Source organism: Oncorhynchus nerka, linkage group LG18 (assembly GCF_034236695.1).
Source record: "Oncorhynchus nerka isolate Pitt River linkage group LG18, Oner_Uvic_2.0, whole genome shotgun sequence".
Taxonomy (NCBI): domain Eukaryota; kingdom Metazoa; phylum Chordata; class Actinopteri; order Salmoniformes; family Salmonidae; genus Oncorhynchus; species Oncorhynchus nerka.
The window spans coordinates 78,970,733-78,991,339 of NC_088413.1; the positions used below are offsets into that span (position 1 = coordinate 78,970,733).

At 46.4% G+C, this 20,607-nt stretch overlaps 1 protein-coding gene across 1 annotated transcript in view; it reads left to right on the forward strand.

Annotated features, from left to right (window-relative positions):
• Positions 1-12,022: 12,022 nt before the first annotated feature.
• The window catches only part of LOC115120926 (son of sevenless homolog 2-like), a 26,812-nt gene continuing 18,227 nt past the window's right edge, over positions 12,023-20,607 (forward strand). The window contains exons 1-4 of the mRNA XM_065003378.1: positions 12,023-12,267; positions 13,584-13,693; positions 13,977-14,112; positions 17,138-17,387. Of these exons, the coding sequence (XP_064859450.1) occupies positions 12,212-12,267; positions 13,584-13,693; positions 13,977-14,112; positions 17,138-17,387 (552 nt within the window). The 5' untranslated portion in view covers positions 12,023-12,211. The remainder of the gene's footprint in view (positions 12,268-13,583; positions 13,694-13,976; positions 14,113-17,137; positions 17,388-20,607) is intronic.

A 20,607-nucleotide genomic window follows, 5' to 3' on the forward strand; every position in this document is an offset into this window, starting at 1 on the left:
TCCACCACAGTCATCCCTTCATCAGGTTACTCTGCCCAGTCCACCAGTCATCCCTTCATCAGGTTACTCCTGCCCAGTCCACCAGTCATCCCTTCATCAGGTTACTCTGCCCAGTCCACCACAGTCATCCCTTCATCAGGTTACTCTGCCCAGTCCACCAGTCATCCCTTCATCGGGTTACTCTGCCCAGTCCACCACAGTCATCCCTTCATCAGGTTACTCTGCCCAGTCCACCAGTCATCCTTCATCAGGTTACTCTGCCCAGTCCACCAGTCATCCCTTCATCAGGTTACTCTGTCCAGTCATCCCTTCATCAGGTTACTCTGCCCAGTCCACCACAGTCATCCCTTCATCAGGTTACTCTGTCATCCTTCATCAGGTCCAGTCCACCAGTCATCCCTTCATCAGGTTACTCTGCCCAGTCCACCAGTCATCCTTCATCAGGTTACTCTGCCCAGTCCACCAGTCATCCTTCATCAGGTTACTCTGCCCAGTCCACCACAGTCATCCCTTCATCAGGTTACTCTGCCCAGTCCACCAGTCATCCCTTCATCAGGTTAATCTGTCCAGTCCACCAGTCATCCCTTCATCAGGTTACTCTGCCAAGTCCACCACAGTCATCCCTTCATCAGGTTACTCTGCCCAGTCCACCACAGTCATCCCTTCATCAGGTTACTCTAGTCCACCAGTCATCCCTTCATCAGGTTACTCTGCCCAGTCCACCACAGTCATCCCTTCATCAGGTTACTCTGCCCAGTCCACCACAGTCATCCCTTCATCAGGTTACTCTGCCCAGTCCACACAGTCATCCCTTCATCAGGTTACTCTGCTGTCATCCTTCATCAGGTTACCAGTCCACCCAGTCATCCCTTCATCAGGTTACTCTGCCCAGTCCACCAGTCATACTCTGCCCAGTCCAGTCCACCAGTCATCCCTTCATCAGGTTACTCTGCCCAGTCCACCCACAGTCATCCCTTCATCAGGTTACTCTGCCCAGTCCACCACAGTCATCCCTTCATCAGGTTACTCTCAGGCCCAGTCCACCAGTCATCCTTCATCAGGTTACTCTGCCCAGTCCACCAGTCATCCCTTCATCAGGTTACTCTGCCCAGTCACCACAGTCATCCCTTCATCAGGTTACTCTGCCCAGTCCACCAGTCATCCTTCATCAGGTTACTCTGCCCAGTCCACCCAGTCATCCCTTCATCAGGTTACTCTGCCCAGTCCACCACCAGTCATCCCTTCATCAGGTTACTCTGCCCAGTCCACCACAGTCATCTCTTCATCAGGTTACTCTGCCCAGTCCACCAGTCATCCATCATCATCAGGTTACTCTGCCCAGTCCACCACAGTCATCTCTTCATCAGGTTACTCTGTCCAGTCCACCAGTCATCCTTCATCAGGTTACTCTGCCCAGTCCACCACAGTCATCTCTTCATCAGGTTGCTCTGCCCAGTCCACCAGTCATCCCTTCATCAGGTTAATCTGTCCAGTCCACCAGTCATCCCTTCATCAGGTTACTCTGAAGTCCACCACAGTCATCCCTTCATCCGGTTACTCTGCCCAGTCCACCACAGTCATCCCTTCATCAGGTTACTCTGCCCAGTCCACCAGTCATCCCTTCATCAGGTTACTCTGCCCAGTCCACCACAGTCATCCTTCATCAGGTTACTCTGCCCAGTCCACCAGTCATCCCTTCATCAGGTTACTCTGCCCAGTCCACCAGTCATCCCCATCGGGATAAGTCCACCACAGTCATCTCTTCATCAGGGTTTCTCCTCTCCTGTCCACTGTCTCTCATCAGTTCTATGGTACAGTCATCCATTCATTAGGTTAGGTACTAGACCCTCCACCAGTCATCCCTTCATCAGGTAATCTGTATTGTAATGCTGGTGTCTGTCTCTACAGTAGTCATGGTAATGCTCTGTCTGTGTAATATGTAATGGTGTCTGTCTCTCCACCACAGTAGTATGTAATGTTTGGTGTCTGTTTCCTTCATCAGGTACCCAGTCCACCAGTAATTCTGGTGTCTGTCTCCACCAGTCATCCTCTAATATGTAATGTTGGTAGACCCCTCTGTCTCTACAGTAATATGTAATGCTGGTGTCTGTCTCTACAGTAGTATGGTAATGCTGGTGTCTGTCTCTACAGTAATATGTAATGGTGTCTGTAATGTTGGTGTCTGTCTCTACTGTAGTATGTAATGTTGGTGTCTGTCTCTACAGTATTAATGCTGGTGTCTGTCTCTACAGTAGTATGTAATGTTGGTGTCTGTCTCTACAGTAATATGTAATGCTGGTGTCTGTTTCTACAGTAGTATTGTAATGTTGGTGTCTGTCTCTACAGTAGTATTGTAATGTTGGTGTCTGTCTCTACAGTAGTATGTAATGTTGGTGTCTGTCTCTACAGTATTATGCTGGTGTCTGTCTCTACAGTAATATGTAATGCTGGTGTCTGTCTCTACAGTAGTATTGTAATGCTGGTGTGTCTCTACAGTAGTATGTAATGTTGGTGTCTGTCTCTACAGTAGTATGTAATGCTGGTGTCTGTCTCTACAGTAGTATGTAATGTTGGTGTCTGTTTCTACAGTATATGTGTAATGTCGGTGTCTGTCTCTACAGTAATATGTAATGTCGGTGTCTGTCTCTGACAGTAGCATGTAATGGTGTCTGTCTCTACAGTAGTATGGTGTCTGTCTCTACAGTAGTATGTAATGCTGGTGTCTGTCTCTACAGTAGTATGTAATGTTGGTGTCTGTCTCTACAGTAGTGTGTAATGTTGGTGTCTGTCTCTACAGTAGTATGTAATGGTGTCTGTCTCTACAGTAGTATTGTAATGTTGGTGTCTGTCTCTACAGTAGTATGTAATGCTGGTGTCTGTCTCTACAGTAGTATGTAATGCTGGTGTCTGTCTCTACAGTAGTATGTAATGTTGGTGTCTGTCTCTACAGTAGTATGTAATGTTGGTGTCTGTCTCTACAGTAATATGTCTATTGGTGTCTGTCTCTACAGTAATATGTAATAATGGTGTCTGTCTCTACAGTAATATGTTGTGTTTGTCTCTACAGTAGTATGTAATGGTGTCTGTCTCTACAGTAGTATTGTAATGTTGGTGTCTGTCTCTACAGTAGTATGTAATGCTGGTGTCTGTCTCTTCAGTAGTATGTAATGTTGGTGTCTGTCTCTACAGTAGTATGTAATGTTGGTGTCTGTCTCTACAGTACTATGTAATGCTGGTGTCTTTCTCTACACTAGTATGTAATGGTGTCTGTCTCTACAGTAGTATGTAATGCTGGTGTCTGTCTCTACAGTAGTATGTAATGTCGGTGTCTGTCTCTACAGTAATATGTAATGCTGGTGTCTGTCTCTACAGTAATATGTAATGCTGGTGTCTGTCTCTACAGTAATATGTAATGCTGGTGTCTGTCTCTACAGTAGTATGTAATGTCGGTGTCTGTCTCTACAGTAATATGTAATGTCAGTGTCTGTCTCTACAGTAATATGTTGTGTTTGTCTCTACAGTAGTATGTAATGGTGTCTGTCTCTACAGTAGTATGTAATGGTGTCTGTCTCTACAGTAGTATGTTGTTTTTGTCTCTACAGTAGTATGTAATGGTGTCTGTCTCTACAGTAGTATGTTGTGTTTGTCTCTACAGTAGTATGTAATGGTGTCTGTCTCTACAGTAGTATGTTGTGTTTGTCTCTACAGTAGTATGTAATGGTGTCTGTCTCTACAGTAGTATCTTGTGTTATGTAATGTTTGTCTCTACAGTAGTATGTTGTGTAATGGTGTCTGTCTCTACAGTAGTATGTTGTGTTTGTCTCTACAGTAGTATGTAATGGTGTCTGTCTCTACAGTCCATAGCTGAAGGTTTCAAGGAGGCAGTTCAGTACGTCCTGCCACAGCTCATGATGGTTCCTGTATACCACTGTTTGCACTACTTTGAACTACTGCAGGTGAGTGTTTATATACACACACACACACACACACACGTTCTGTCTGATCCAGTAGAGACTAGGTCTTACAGATTTTCCTAAGGATGAACCCCTGTCCTACCACACCTGTATCTCTGTCCTGTTTCTCTCCTGCCTCACTTTCAGCCTTCAGGCCTTTCCAACCCTTGTGTGTAAGACATGCCCCTCCCACTCCAGACATGCCCCTCCCACTCCAGATATGCCCCTCCCGCTCCAGACATGCCCCTCCCGCTCCAGACATGCCCCTCCCGCTCCAGACATGCCCCTCCGCTCAGACATGCCCCTCCCGCTCCAGACATGCCCCTCCCGCTCCAGACATGCCCCTCCCCGCTCCAGACATACCCCTCCCGCTCCAGACATGCCCCTCCCGCTCCAGACATGCCCCTCCGCTTCCATGCCCCTCCCGCTCCAGACATGCCCCTCCGCTCCAGTCATGCCCCTCCGCCCAGTCATGTCCCTCCCGCTCAGTCATGTCCCTCCGCTCCAGTCATGTCCTCCCGCTCCAGTCATGTCCCTCCCGCTCCAGTCATGTCCCTCCCGCTCCAGTCATGTCCCTGGGCTCCAGTCATGTCCCTCCGCTCCAGTCATGTCCCTCCCGCTCCAGTCATGTCCCTCCCGCTCCAGTCATGCCTCCCGCCCCAGTCATGCCCCTCCCGCTCCAGTCATGCCCCTCCCGCTCCAGTCATGCCCCTCCCCGCTCCAGTCATGCCCCTCCCCACTCCAGTCATGCCCCTCCCCACAGTTCTATAGATGTGTTCCAGGAGTAGTGCAGACAGCACCAGGTGGGCTCTACCAGGAGTAGTGCAGACAGCACCAGGTGGGCTCTACCAGGAGTAGTGCAGACAGCACCAGGTGATCTCTATCAGGAGTAGTGCAGACAGCACCAGGTGGGCTCTACCAGGAGTAGTGCAGACAGCACCAGGTGATCTCTAACAGGAGTAGTGCAGACAGCACCAGGTGGGCTCTACCGGTTCTACCAGGAGTAGTGCAGACAGCACCAGGTGGGCTCTACCGGTTCAGGCAGCAGCACCAGGTGGGCTCTACCATCTCTACCAGGAGTAGTGCAGACAGCACCAGGTGGGCTCTACCAGGAGTAGTGCAGACAGCACCAGGTGGGCTCTACCAGGAGTAGTGCAGACAGCACCAGGTGGGCTCTACCATCTCTACCAGGAGTAGTGCAGACAGCACCAGGTGGGCTCTACCAGGAGTAGTGCAGACAGCACCGGAGTGGGCTCTACAGCACCAGGTGGGCTCTGCCAGGAGTGGTGCAGACAGCACCAGGTGATCTCTATCAGGAGTAGTGCAGACAGCACCAGGGAACATCACTAGTTTCTATCCATACTTTATGGGGGACAACTGTCCTTTTCATTCATCCACATACACTCTTCTAAGATAATGACTTTATTACCCTCCCTGCATGGGGAAATAACATGCATTACATCTGTGTTAAAACATGAACCTGAAGGCCCTAACGCTGTCCACCTTGTCTACTGCGGGCAGCAGCTGCAGGGACAGTGAGGGAGCAGGATGACCGAGAGGGTCTGGGCAGGCCGTCACCGCTCTGCTCAACCTCCCAGTGTAGCGTGGAACGCATCTACACCAAACACCTGCCCCGACGCAAGCCTGGGTATGAACCATACGTCTTCACAGGACAACACTCTGCTGATACACGTACAGTAGCGGTTCTGAATTATTGGATCCCTTGATGAGCAAATAATACTATATAAACATGTATTTTACAAATACTGAGGGGAAAAACAAAAATTGAAAAACAATTTCATTTTATACGAATACAATTGCTCAGATAAATACATTTAACAAGTCATTTTAAAAAGAGAGGTGTCAAATGATTGGATTCCCCTGTTTTCAATACTCCAGCATTCTACCCTGTTTTCAATACTCCAGCATGCTGCCCTGTTTTCAATACTCCAGCATGCTACCCTGTTTTCAATACTCCAGCATGCTACCCTGTTTTCAATACTCCAGCATGCTGCCCTGTTTTCAATACTCCTGCATGCTGCCTGTTTTACTCCTGCATGCTGCCCTGTTTTCAATACTCCAGCACGCTGCCCTGTTTTCAATACTCAGCACGCTGCCTGTTTTCAATACTCCAGCACGCTGCCCTGTTTTCAATACCTCCAGCACGCTGCCTGTTTTCAATACTCCAGCACGCTGCCCTGTTTTCAATACTCCAGCACGCTGCCCTGTTTTCAATACTCCAGCACGCTGCCTGTTCTGCCCTGCCCTGTTTTCGATGCTCAGCACGCTGCCCTGCCACCGATCTCAGCACGCTGCCTGTTTTGATACTCCAGCACGCTGCCCTGTTTCGATACTCCAGCACGCTGCCCCCAGCACGCTGCCCTGTTTTCGATACTCCAGCACGCTGCCCTGTTTTCGATACTCCAGCACGCTGCCCTGTTTTCGATTCAGCACGCTGCCCTGTTTCGATACTCCAGCACGCTGCCCTGTTTTCAAGCACTCCAGCACGCTGTTTTGCCCTGTTTTCAATACTCCAGCACGCTGCCCTGTTTTCGATACTCCAGCACGCTGCCCTGTTTTGACACTCCAGCACGCTGCCTGTTACTCCAGCACGCTGCCCTGTTTTCGATCTCCAGCACGCTGCCTGTTTTCAATACTCCAGCACGCTGCCCTGTTTGCCTGTTTTCAATACTCCAGCACGCTGCCCTGTTTTCAATACTCCAGCACGCTGCCCTGTTTTGTCTCCAGCACGCTGCCCTGTTTTGATACTCCAGCACGCTGCCTGTTTTGATCTCCAGCACGCTGCCTGTTTTCGATCTCCAGCACGCTGCCCTGTTTTATACTCCAGCACGCTGCCCTGTTTCGATACTCCAGCACGCTGCCCTGTTTTCGATACTCAGCACGCTGCCCTGTTTTCGATATACTCCAGCACGCTGCCCTGTTTTCAATACTCCAGCACGCTGCCCTGTTTTGATACTCCCAGCACGCTGCCCTGTTTTGTACTCCAGCACGCTGCCCTGTTTTCGATACTCCAGCACGCTGCCCTGAGTCTTTTTCTAAAATGTTTTATGAGATTGGAGAACACATTTAGAGACATCTTAGACCGTTCCGCTACAGAATCTTTCCAGATTATTGATATCCTTCCCTCTACAATTAAAACCACAGGTTCCAATGGGGTTCAAGTCTGGAGACTTTTTTTTAATGGCAAATTAACAATTTCTTTGAGGATTTTGATGTGTGCTTGGGGTTATTGTCTTGCCGGAAGATCCACTTGTGGCCAAGTGTTTTTTTGGGGGGGTTAGAATGTCCTGGAACTGGGTAAAGTTCATGATACCGTTGACCTGAACAAGGGTCCCAGGACCAGTGGTCGGAAAATAGCCCCATAACATCAAAGATCCACCACCGTATTTTACAGTAGGGATGAGGGATATTCTACATACTGTAGTCATTGTTCTTTCAGAGGCCCAAACCATCGCTGGTGTGCGTGGCCAAAGGATAATATTTCTGTGTCGAAATGGCACCGGTTTCCGGTCCAAGTACCAATGCTGTTTAGCGAACTCCAGGTGGTGCTATGGTCAGATTACATGGAAACAGAGATCTTTGGCCACGCACACCTCTGAAAGAACAGTGGCCACCAGTTTTCCATCCCTGGTCTTGAGAGACGAGATTGATTCCTCACTTTTCTCACCACCCTTTCTCTCTCTGTCTCTCTCTCTGTGTCTGTCTCGCTCCAGTGAACCCATGTACCGTCTGTACAGCCGTCAGGTGCGCAGCAAGCAGCTGGCCATCAAGAGGATGAGCGAGATCCAGAAGAGCATCGACGGCTGGGAGGAAGGACATCGGCCAGTGCTGTTCCGGGGTTCATCCTGGAGGGGCTCTCCTCCGCGCCGGGCGCCAAACACGAGCGACACAACTTCCTGTTCGACGGCCTCATGATCAGCTGCAAGGCCAATCAGAGCTCCCGACTCCCGGTTCCGGGAAGCGGGGCCGAGTTCCGTCTCCAAGGAGAAGTTCGTCCTGCGGAAAGTCCGCATCGTGGACCGCGAGGGGACTCGGAGTTAAACACGCCTTCGAACTCGTCGCCGGTAAAGACGAGAACTGTGTGGTGTTCTGCGCCCGCTCGGCGGAGGACAAGGGGGCGTGGATGGCGGCGCTGGTCACCCTGCAGTACCGCTCCACGCTGGACCGTATGCTAGACACTGTCCTACAGCACGAGGAGCAGGCCCAGCCCTCCGCCTGCCCTCCCCGAGCTTTACCGTTTCACTGTGCACGACTCCGAGGAGAACATCGTGTTTGAGGACAGTGTCCAGGCAAGACGGGATACCTATTAAGGCTGGGACGGTGGTCAAGCATAGAGAGGCTTACATACCACATGTACGCTGATCCCAACTTTGTACGCACCTTTCTGACCACCTACCGGTCATTCTGCAAGCCCCAGGAGCTCCTGGGGCTGTTGATAGACAGGTATGGTACGACAGAATTAGTTTTTATTTTTATATTTTTTATTTAACCTTTATTTAACCAGGTAGGCCCAGTTGAGAACAAGTTCTCATTTACAACTGCGACCTGGTCAAGATAAAGCAAAGCAGTGCAACACATACAACAACACAGAGTTACACATAAACAAATGTACAGTCAATAATACAATAGAAAAAAGTCTATATACAGTGTGTGTGCAAATGGCGTGAGGAGGTGAGGCAATAAATAGGTCATAGTAGTGAAGTAATTACAATTTAGCAGATTAACACTGAAGTGATAGATGAGCAGATGATGATGAGCAGATACTGGTGTGTAAGTAGTGATACTGGTGTGCAAAAGAGGAGCAAAGTAAATAAAAACCATATGGGAATGAGTTAGGTAGATTGGGTGGGCTATAGTTGGCCTGTTGGTACCACAGAATTACAACAGTATATACACAGTGTATTCAGACCTCTTGACTGTTTACACATTTTGTTACGTTACAGCCTTATTCTAAAATGGATTACATGGATTTTGTTCCTCCTCCATCTACACACAACAGCCCATAATGACATCACAATAGCCCATAATTGCATCACAATAGCTCATAATGACATCACAATAGCTCATAATGACATCACAATACCCCATAATGACATCACAATAGCCCATAGTGACAAAGCAAAAACAGGTTTGTAGACACTTTTTATCATTTTTTAAAAAATATTTTAAAAAACAGAATTGCCTTATTTACATAAGTATTCAGACCCTTTGCTATGAGACTCGAAATTGAGCTCAGGTGCATCTTGTTTCTATTGATCATCCTTGAGATGTTTCTACAACTTGATTGGACTCCACCTGTGGTAAACTAAATTGATTGGACATGATTTGGAAAGGCACACACCTGTCGATTTAAGGTCCACGGTTGACAGTGCACTTCAGAACAAAAACTAAGCTATGAGGTCGAAGGAATCGTCCATAGAGCTCCGAGACAGGATTGTGTCGAGTCACAGATCTGGGGAAGGGTACCAAAAACATTATGCGGCATTGAAGTTACCCAAGAACACAGTGGCCTTCATCATTCTTAAATGGAAGAGTTTGAAACCACCATGACTCTTCCTAGAACTGGCCGCCTGACCAAATTGAGCAATCGGGAAGGGCCTTGGTCAGGAGGTGACCAAGAATTCCGATGGTCACTCTGAAAGAGCTCCAGAGTTCCTCTGTGGAGATTGGAGAACCTTCCAGAAGGACAACCATCTCTGCAGCACTCCACCAATCAGGCCTTTATGGTAGAGTGACCAGACAGAAGCCACCTCCTCAGTAAAAGGCACATGACAGCTCGCTTGAGTTTGCCAATAGTCACCTGAAACAAGATTCTCTGGTCTGATGAAACCAAGATTGAACTCTTTGGCCTGGAATGCGTCACGCCGTCTGAGAGGAAACCTGTCACCATCCCTACAGTGAAGCATGGTGGTGGCAGCATCACGTCTGAGAGCCTGTCACCATCCCTACGGTGAAGCATGGTGGTGGCAGCATCACGTCTGGAGGAAACCTGTCACCATCCCTACGGTGAAGCATGGTGGTGGCAGCATCACGTCTGGAGGAAACCTGTCACCATCCCTACGGTGAAGCATGGTGGTGGCAGCATCCGCCTAGAGGAAACCTTTCACCATCCCTACAGTGGCATAGTAATGGCAGCATCATGCTGTGAGGATGTTTTTCAGAGGCAGGACTGGGAGACTAGTCAGGATCAAGGGAAAGATGAATGGGCAGCAGCACAGAGATCCTTGATGAAAAGCTTGAGAGGATCTGCAGAGAAGAATGGGAGAAACTCCCAAATACAGGTGTACCAAGCTTGTAGCATCATACCCAAGAAGACTCAAGGCTGTAATCACTGCCAAAGGTGCTTCAACAAAGTACTGAGTAAAGGGTCTGAATACTTATGTAAATGTGATATTTCATTTTTTTATTTTTATACATTTGCATCGATTTCTAAAAACCTGTTTTTGCTTTGTCATTATGGGGTATTGTGTGTAGATTGATGGGGGCGAACAACAATTTAACCCATTTGAGAATGAGGCGAATGAACAAAATGTGTATAAAGCTGAGTGGTCTGAATACACTGTGTATCTCTTTATGGTGAACCCACAGTAACGTCTGCTTCTCCGGGACTTCTCACTAGACCTTTTAAGATGCAGTTGTTTCGTGTTGTCACTCTCATGGGTCAGGAAAACAACCGGATCCGTCCGGTTTCAGGGAAATGGAAAGAGTCTGTGATGACCTCTCCATCTTAAAGAGATTCGGCTTACTTTTTTATGTCCCAAATGTGCTGATATGGGCACCAGTTTTAAAAGATTTTTTTGTCTTTCTCTCGGCTCTACTGTGTGTGTGTGTGTGTGCTGTGGCTGTCACTCAAATGGCCAGGGAGCTGAAGCTCATTGGCACCTAATTGTCTGGGGCGGGCCCAAGTGGGGGTAAATGTCACCGCACATTTTCCAGAAAACTGCTTTCAAACTGATTTTCTTTCATGATTATGCATGTATGAACTACACACATTGACACATCAGCCCAAGCGGGAGGTTAAAAATACTAATAGCCGCCAATGCGGGCATGTCTTTAACTCCTCCTCCACATTGACTGGATTGGTTGAAAAAATGCAGAAGAGAAAGAAGGGTTATTTTAAACCTGCTGTGATAGGTTAATGTCAGGCTTATTTTAAACCTGCTGTGATAGGTTAATGTCAGGCTTATTTTAAACCTGCTGTGTTAGGTTAATGTCAGGCTTATTTTAAACCTGCTGTGTTAGGTTAATGTCAGGCTTATTTTAAACCTGCTGTGATAGGTTAATGTCAGGCTTATTTTTAAACCTGCTGTGTTAGGTTAATGTCAGGCTTATTTTAAACTGCTGTGATAGGTTAATGTCAGTTTATTTTAACCTGTTGTGATAGGTATTAATGTCAGGCTTATTTAAACCTGCTGTATAGGTTGTCAGGCTTATTTTAAACCTGCTATGCTATCGCGGGTCCCCCACGGGATGGTTTAGCTAACGAGGCTAATGCGATTAGCATGAGGTTGTGTAACAAGAACCTTGCCCAGGACATAGACATCTCTGATATTGGCAGAAAGCTTAAATTCTTGTTAATCTAACTGCACTGTCCAATTTACAGTAGCTATTAGTCAAATAATACCATGCTATTGTTTGAGGAGAGTGCACAGTTTTGAACTTGAAAAGTTATTAATAAACAAATTAGGCACATTTGGGCAGTCTTGACATATTTTTTTTACATAAATGCAATGCCATCTAGTGGCCAAAATCTAAATTGCACCTTGGCTGGAATAATACATTGTGGTCTTTCTCTTGCATTTCAAAGATGATGGGTCAAAAACAATACAAAAAAAATCAGTTTTTTTTCCTTTGTTTTATCTTTAATCAGATCTAAGTGTTATATTCTCCTACATTCATTACACATTTCCACAAACTTCAAAGTGTTTCCTTTCAAATGGTACCAAGAATTATGCATAACCTTGCTTGGGTCCTGAGCTACAGGCAGTTCGATTCAGGTAAGTCATTTTTAGGCAAAACATTGGGGGGGGGATGGTCTGATCCTTAAATTAATATTGAGTGTATGGTACTGGGACACATATTTTACAACTCTTGATGGGTTTCAGCAGCATGGCCTTCGTCAGGGAGTACAACTGTTGGTTTGGCAATAATAATATTTGATCTTTCCCAGGATTGAGATCCCTGAGCCAGAGCCCACAGAGGCAGACAAACAGGCTCTATGGAATGGGGATCAGCCAATGGCTGCAGAGCTACAGAGGTTCCGCAGGGAGTACGTCCAACCCGTCCAACTCAGGTTTGATCACTATTCCATTGTCCAATGAGCCTGCATCCCACCATACCACTCTCCAATCAGATTCCATCCCACCATTCCACTCTCCAATCAGATTCCATTCCACTCTCCAATCAGATTCCATTCCACTCTCCAATCAGATTCCATCCCACCATTCCACTCTCCAATCAGATTCCATCCCACCATACCACTCTCCAATCAGATTCCATCCCACCATACCACTCTCCAATCAGATTCCATCCCACCATACCACTCGCCAATCAGATTCCATCCCACCATACCACTCGCCAATCAGATTCCATCCCACCATACCACTCTCCAATCAGATTCCATCCCACCATACCACTCTCCAATCAGATTCCATCCCACCATACCACTCTCCATCCCACCATACCACTCTCCATCCCACCATACCACTCTCCAATCAGATTCCATCCCACCATACCACTCTCCAATCAGATTCCATCCCACCATACCACTCTCCAATCAGATTCCATCCCACCATACCACTCTCCATCCCACCATACCACTCTCCAATCAGATTCCATCCCACCATACCACTCTCCATCCCACCATACCACTCTCCATCCCACCATACCACTCTCCAATCAGATTCCATCCCACCATACCACTCTCCAATCAGATTCCATCCCACCATACCACTCTCCAATCAGATTCCATCCCACCATACCACTCTCCAATCAGATTCCATCCCACCTGGGTTGGGCATGTTTCTAGTAGAGTAATTAGTAGAGTAATTCCACCTTCACCATGTCTGTGGTATTTTACCCTCTTCTTAAATTCTCTGTCTCTCTCTCTCTCTGTATCTATTTGTCTCTCTCTCTCTGGCTCTCTTTGTCTCTCTCTCTCTGGCTCTGCCTTTTTGTATCTCTCTCGCTCTGGCTCTCTTTGTCTCTCTCTGTCTCTCTCTCTGGCTCTCTTTGTCTCTCTCTCTCTCTTTGTCTCCTCTCTCTGTCTCTCTCTCTCTCTCTCTTTGTCTCGCTCTGTCTCTCTTTGTCTCTCTCTCTGTCTCCTCTCTCTTGCGCTCTCCTCCCCCTTCTCTCTATAATATTACTCTCTCCTCTCTCTGTCTCTCTCTCTCTATATAATATTACTCTCTCTCTCTCTCTCTCTGTCTCTGTCTCCTCTCTCTTGTGCTCTCCTCCCCTTCTCTCTATAATATTACTCTCTCCTCTCTCTGTCTCCTCTCTTGTGCTCTCCTCCCCTTCTCTGTCTCTCTCTCTCCTCTGTCTCTCTATAATATTACTCTCTCCTCTCTCTGTCTCTCTCTTTCTCCTCTCTCTGTCTCTGTCTCTCAGGGTTCTGAATGTGTTTCGTCAGTGGGTGGAACATCATTTCTATGACTTTGAGAACGACCCCGAGCTACGAGGCAAACTGGAGTACATCAGCAGCATTCTACAACTCCGAGGTCGGCTTCCCCCCCCACACACACTTTTAAAAACCAATATGTACACTTGTTTTATTTACAGACACTGTTATTGTGAGAGGAAAAAACGATTGACCTTTATTTGCCGTTTGTAAATGAATACATTGGAAAGTGTGACACAGATTCTCAAAACGCTCTGTCTTCTAACCTCTTGCCAGTCTAGATGGGGACAAGGTCATGTTTTATATGTGCTGCACCACGCGGCTGACCCTGTACAGAGACACATTTCCTGTCTCTGAAAAAGTCCTCCTTCTTTCTTGACCAGGAAAGTCGATGAGAAAGTGGGTGGAGTCCATCAACAAGATCATCAAGAGGAAGATGCAGACTCAGTCCAACGGGTCAGCCACAACATCACCTTCGAGAGCCCGCCCCGCCCATCGAGTGGCACATCAGCCGCCTGGGTCAGACGGACACCTTTGACCTCATGACCCTTCACCCCATAGAGATCGCCCGCCAGCTCACCCTTCTGAGTCTGAACTGTACAGGTGAGACCACTGTTACCATGGTGACACCTCCTAAGTATTCCATCATTTCCACTACTATAATATTACTCTACCTTCCACTACTATAATAGTTATTTCACCTTCCACTACTATAATAGTACTCTACCTTCCATTACTATAATAGTATTTCCACCTTCCACTACTATAATATTACTCTACCTTCCACTACTATAATATTACTCTCTACCTTCCACTACTATATTACTCTACCTTCCACTACTATAATAGTACTCTACCTTCCACTACTATAATAGTACTCTACCTTCCACTACTATAATAGTACTCTACCTTCCACTACTATAATAGTACTCTACCTTCCACTACTATAATATTACTCTACCTTCCACTACTATAATAGTACTCACTACCTTCCACTACTATAATAGTACTCTACCTTCCACTACTATAATAGTACTCTACCTTCCACTACTATAATAGTACTCTACCTTCCACTACTATAATAGTACTCTACCTTCCACTACTATAATATTACTGTTACCTTCCACTACTATAATATTACTGTTATTGTACGGGGTAATATATATGGGTAGGCTTTATGGGTAATGTTACTGTCAAGTAAGGTTGTACAGGGGTAATGTTACTGTCAGTAAGGTTGTACTGGTAATGTTACTGTCAGTAAGGTTATATGGGTAATATTATATGGGTAATGTTATATGGTAATGTTACTATCAGTAAGGTTGTACGGTAATGTTACTGTCAGTAAGGGTTGACGGGTAATGTTATATGGGTAATGTTGTATGGGTAATGTTACTGTCAGTAAGGTTGTACGGGTAATGTTACTGTCAGTAAGGTTGTACGGGTAATGTTACTGTCAGTAAGGTTGTACGGGTAATGTTACTGTCAGTAATGTTATATGGGTAATGTTACTGTCAGTAAGGTTGTATGGGTAATGTTACTGTCAGTAAGGTTGTATGGGTAATGTTACTGTCAGTAAGGTTGTAAAATGGTAATGTTATATGGGTAATGTTACTGTCAGTAAGGTTGTACGGGTAATGTTACTGTCAGTAAGGTTGTATAATGTTGCTGTCGGTAATGTATGGTAATGCTATTGCCAGTAAGGTTATGGGTAATGTTACTGTCAGTAATGTTATATGGGTAATGTTACTGTCAGTAAGGTTGTATGGGTAATGTTGCTGTCAGTAAGGTTGTATGGGTAATGTTACTGTCAGTAAGGTTGTATGGGTAATGTTACTGTCGTGCAATATGGGTAATGCTATTGCCAGTAAGGTTGTATGGGTAATGTTATTGACGGTGTGTGTCTCTGCAGGGCTGTGAGGTCAGTTCTGAGCTGGTGGGGAGTTCTGGACTAAAGAGGACAAGGAGAATAACTCCCAACCTGCTGAGGATGACCACACCACCAACCTCACGCTTGGTTCTGAGAAGTGAGTAGTTCCACCACTCACCCAAGCCCTGGGGTTCAGAGGTTAGCTGGGTCCGTTTCAGTAGGTGGGAAACGTTTAAAAAAAAAAATCAAATAGAGCCATACTACCTGAACTTGTCCAATAAGAACACAGATTTTCATTTTCTATTGCCAAAAAGTTTTGCTACGGTGTGGACTAATGAACATCTCCCTGCTGTGAACTCAGTAACATTAATACTGAGATCCATTTCCTTTCTCTATCTCACTGTCTCCCGTCTCTCTCTCGCTGTCTCTCTCTCTCGCTGTCTCCCGTCTCTCTCTCTCGCTGTCTCCCGTCTCTCTCTCTCGCTGTCTCCCGTCTCTCTCTCTCGCTGTCTCCCGTCTCTCTCTCTCGCTGTCTCCCGTCTCTCTCTCGCTGTCTCCCGTCTCTCTCGCTGTCTCCCGTCTCTCTCTCTCGCTGTCTCCCGTCTCTCTCTCTCGCTGTCTCCCGTCTCTCTCTCTCGCTGTCTCCCCGTCTCTCTCTCTCGCTGTCTCCCGTCTCTCTCTCGCTGTCTCCCCGTCTCTCTCTCGCTGTCTCCCTGTCTCTCTCTCTCGCTGTCTCCCGTCTCTTCTCGCTGTCTCCTCGTCTCTCTCTCGCTGTCTCCCGTCTCTCTTCTCGCTGTCTCCCGTCTCTCTCTCTCGCTGTCTCCCGTCTCTCTCTCTCGCTGTCTCCGTCTTCTCTCTCGCTGTCTCCCGTCTCTCTCTCTCGCTGTCTCCCGTCTCTCTCTCTCGCTGTCTCCCGTCTCTCTCTCTCGCCGTCTCTCTCTCTCGCCGTCTCTCTCTCGCCGTCTCTCTCTCGCCGTCTCTCTCTCGCTGTCTCCCGTCTCTCTCTCGCTGTCTCTCTCTCGCTGTCTCTCTCTCGCTGTCTCTCTCTCGCTGTCTCTCTCTCGCTGTCTCTCTCGCTGTCTCTCTCTCGCTGTCTCTCTCTCGCTGTCTCTCTCTCGCTGTCTCCCCGTCTCTCTCTCTCGCTGTCTCCCCGCCTCTCTCTCTCGCTGTCTCCCCGCTCTCTCTCTCGCTGTCTCCGTCTCTCTCTCTCGCTGCTCTCTCTCTCGCCGTCTCTCTCGCCGTCTCTCTCTCGCCGTCTCTCTCTCGCTGTCTCCCGTCTCTCTCTCGCTGTCTCTCTCTCGCTGTCTCTCTCTCGCTGTCTCTCTCTCGCTGTCTCTCTCTCGCTGTCTCTCTCTCGCTGTCTCCCGTCTCTCTCTCTCGCTGTCTCCCGTCTCTCTCTCTCGCTGTCTCCCGTCTCTCTCTCTCGCTGTCTCCCGTCTCTCTCTCTCGCTGTCTCCCGTCTCTCTCTCTCGCTGTCTCCCGTCTCTCTCTCTCGCTGTCTCCCGTCTCTCTCTCGCTGTCTCCCGTCTCTCTCTCGCTGTCTCTCTCTCGCTGTCTCCCGTCTCTCTCTCTCTCTCTCACTGTCTCTCTCTCACTGTCTCTCTCTCTCTCTCTCTCTCTCTCTCACTGTCTCCCATCTCTCCCTGGCTCTGTCTCTTGTCTCTCTCTCTGTCTCAGGTGTATTGTGGAAGCAGAGAACCTGGATGAGAGAGTAGCGGTGTTAACGCGGGTCATTGAGATCCTCCAGGTGTTTCAGGAGCTCAACAACTTCAATGGTGTTCTGGAGGTGGTCTCTGCCATCAACTCTGTCCCCGTCTACCGGCTCGACCACACCTTCGAGGTGATCGCACAGCCAGACATACACAAACAGACGCACCGTCAAGGTGAACACAGCCCAGACATGTACCGTAGGGTGACGGCCCAAATGGTACACTGTTCCCTATATAGAGAGCATAGGTTGCCAATTCGGGATAAAAGTAGTGCACTATGTAGGGAATAGGGTGCCATTTGGGCAGTTTAACCAACCATTACTGTTTGTAGCAGAACCTGGATGCAAGGTTGACGTCAATTCCGTTTCAAACCAGAAGTAAACGGGTATATTCTGTTTCAAACCAGAAGTAAACGGGTATATTCTGTTTCAAACCAGAAGTAAACGGGTATATTCTGTTTCAAACCAGAAGTAAACGGGTATATTCTGTTTCAAACCAGAAGTAAACGGGTATATTCTGTTTCAAACCAGAAGTAAACGGGTATATTCTGTTTCAAACCAGAAGTAAACGGGTATATTCTGTTTCAAACCAGAAGTAAACGGGTATATTCTGTTTCAAACCAGAAGTAACGGGTATATTCTGTTTCAAAACCAGAAGTAAACGGGTATATTCTGTTTCAAACCAGAAGTAAACGGGTATATTCTGTTTCAAACCAGAAGTAAACGGGTATATTCTGTTTCAAACCAGAAGTAAACGGGTATATTCTGTTTCAAACCAGAAGTAAACGGGTATATTCTGTTTCAAACCAGAAGTAAACGGGTATATTCTGTTTCAAACCAGAAGTAAACGGGTATATTCTGTTTCAAACCAGAAGTAAACGGGTATATTCTGTTTCAAACCAGAAGTAAACGGGTATATTCTGTTTCAAACCAGAAGTAAACGGGTATGTTCTGTTTCAAACCAGAAGTAAACGGGTATGTTCTGTTTCAATACAGTAGTAAACTGGTATATTCTGTTTCAAACCAGTAGTAAACTGGTATATTCTGTTTCAAACCAGTAGTAAACGGGTATATTCTGTTTCAAACCAGTAGTAAACGGGTATATTCTGTTTCAAACCAGTAGTAAACGGGTATATTCTGTTTCAAACCAGTAGTAAACGGGTATATTCTGTTTCAAACCAGTAGTAAACGGGTATATTCTGTTTCAATACAGTAGTAAACGGGTATATTCTGTTTCAAACCAGTAGTAAACGGGTATATTCTGTTTCAATACAGTAGTAAACGGGTATATTCTGTTTCAATACAGTAGTAAACGGGTATATTCTGTTTCAAACCAGAAGTAAACGGGTATATTCTGTTTCAATACAGTAGTAAACGGGTATATTCTGTTTCAATACAGTAGTAAACGGGTATATTCTGTTTCAATACAGTAGTAAACGGGTATATTCTGTTTCAATACAGTAGTAAACGGGTATATTCTGTTTCAAACCAGAAGTAAACGGGTATATTCTGTTTCAATACAGTAGTAAACGGGTATATTCTGTTTCAATACAGTAGTAAACGGGTATATTCTGTTTCAATACAGTAGTAAACGGGTATATTCTGTTTCAAACCAGAAGTAAACGGGTATATTCTGTTTCAATACAGTAGTAAACGGGTATATTCTGTTTCAATACAGTAGTAAACGGGTATATTCTGTTTCAATACAGTAGTAAACGGGTATATTCTGTTTCAAACCAGAAGTAAACGGGTATATTCTGTTTCAATACAGTAGTAAACGGGTATATTCTGTTTCAATACAGTAGTAAACGGGTATATTCTGTTTCAAACCAGAAGTAAACGGGTATATTCTGTTTCAATACAGTAGTAAACGGGTATATTCTGTTTCAATACAGTAGTAAACGGGTATATTCTGTAGGACCTTCTCATCCAATGGGTTTTGGAGAAGGAGGCGAAGAATCAAGAAAATGCTATTGACATTCTCCCAATCCTTTACCGAGCAGTTCTGTTTCAATACAGTAGTAAACGGGTATGTTCTGTTTCAATATTGCAGTAAACTGGTATGTTCTGCTTCAAACCAGTAGTAAACTGGTATATTCTGTTTCAAACCAGTAGTAAACGGTATATTCTGTTTCAATACAGTAGTAAACGGGTATATTCTGGTTTCAATACAGTAGTAAACGGGTAGCATTCACTCAATACAGTAGTAAAGCCATCTGCTCCTCACAGTACTGAGACTGACTGTTTCAAAACCAGACCTAAACGGGTATTCTGAGACAGTAGTAAACTCTACTGACCTGTTTCAATACAGTAGTAAACGGGTATATTCTGTTTCAATACAGTAGTGGACTGGGTATATCTCTGACCAATACAGTAGTAAACGGGTATATCTACTGATCAATACAGTACTGAAACGACTGATACTCTACTGACCAATACAGTAGTAAACGGTATATTCTCCTCACAGTAGTAAACTGAATCTACTGACATACAAATGAACCATAATCCTCCCCCAATCCTGACTGACTGCAATGTGTATTGTCTGGTGCCTATTGAGCACTAAGACAATACTCTACTGACCTGACACACGACCACATCCTCCTCACAGTACTGAGACTGACTGAGAGTCATGACCTCCTCTGACCTTCTCATCCAATGGGTTTTGGAGAAGGACTAGAATCACTGAAAATGCTATTGACATTCTACAATCCTTTACCGAGCAGCAAGTTAACGAGACATGACTGTTCTTGACCTGTCACGGTCCCTGAGGAAGAAGAGGATCTCTAGATCTAACACAGTACTGAACTGGAGCTAGACTCAACTGACCTGGCCAAGCTCACAGTCCATCCTCACCAGCCCTGCGTGCCTCTACTTTGGTCAGACTACTGGGACAGACGGGAGCACTGACTGACACACAGAACACATCCTCCTCACAGTACTGAGACTGACTGAACTTACTGACCTGTCATGCACTGAGACTGACTGAACTCTACTGACCTGACACACAGAACCACATCCTCCTCACAGTACTGAGACTGACTGAACTCTACTGACCTGTCTGGTACTGAGACAGAACCTACATCCCTCACAGTACTGAGACTGACTGAACTCTACTGACCTGACACAGAACCACATCCTCCTCACAGGACTGAGACTGACTGAACTCTACTGACCTGTCACAGTACTGAGACTGAACTCTACTGACCTGTCACCTATCCATATAGTTGCTGGAACCATACTGTAAAGGACAATGAGAAAGGGAATATGTTGAAGCCAGCATAGTACGGTTGGTCTCAGAATTATACTGTGAAAAGGGTATTAGGTGATCACCGCATACCATCTGGCCCTGCCCTCATCTACCTGCCCCATCTACCTACCTGACCTGCCCCATCTACCTACCTGACCATGTATCTACCTGCCAGATATCTACCTGCCCCAT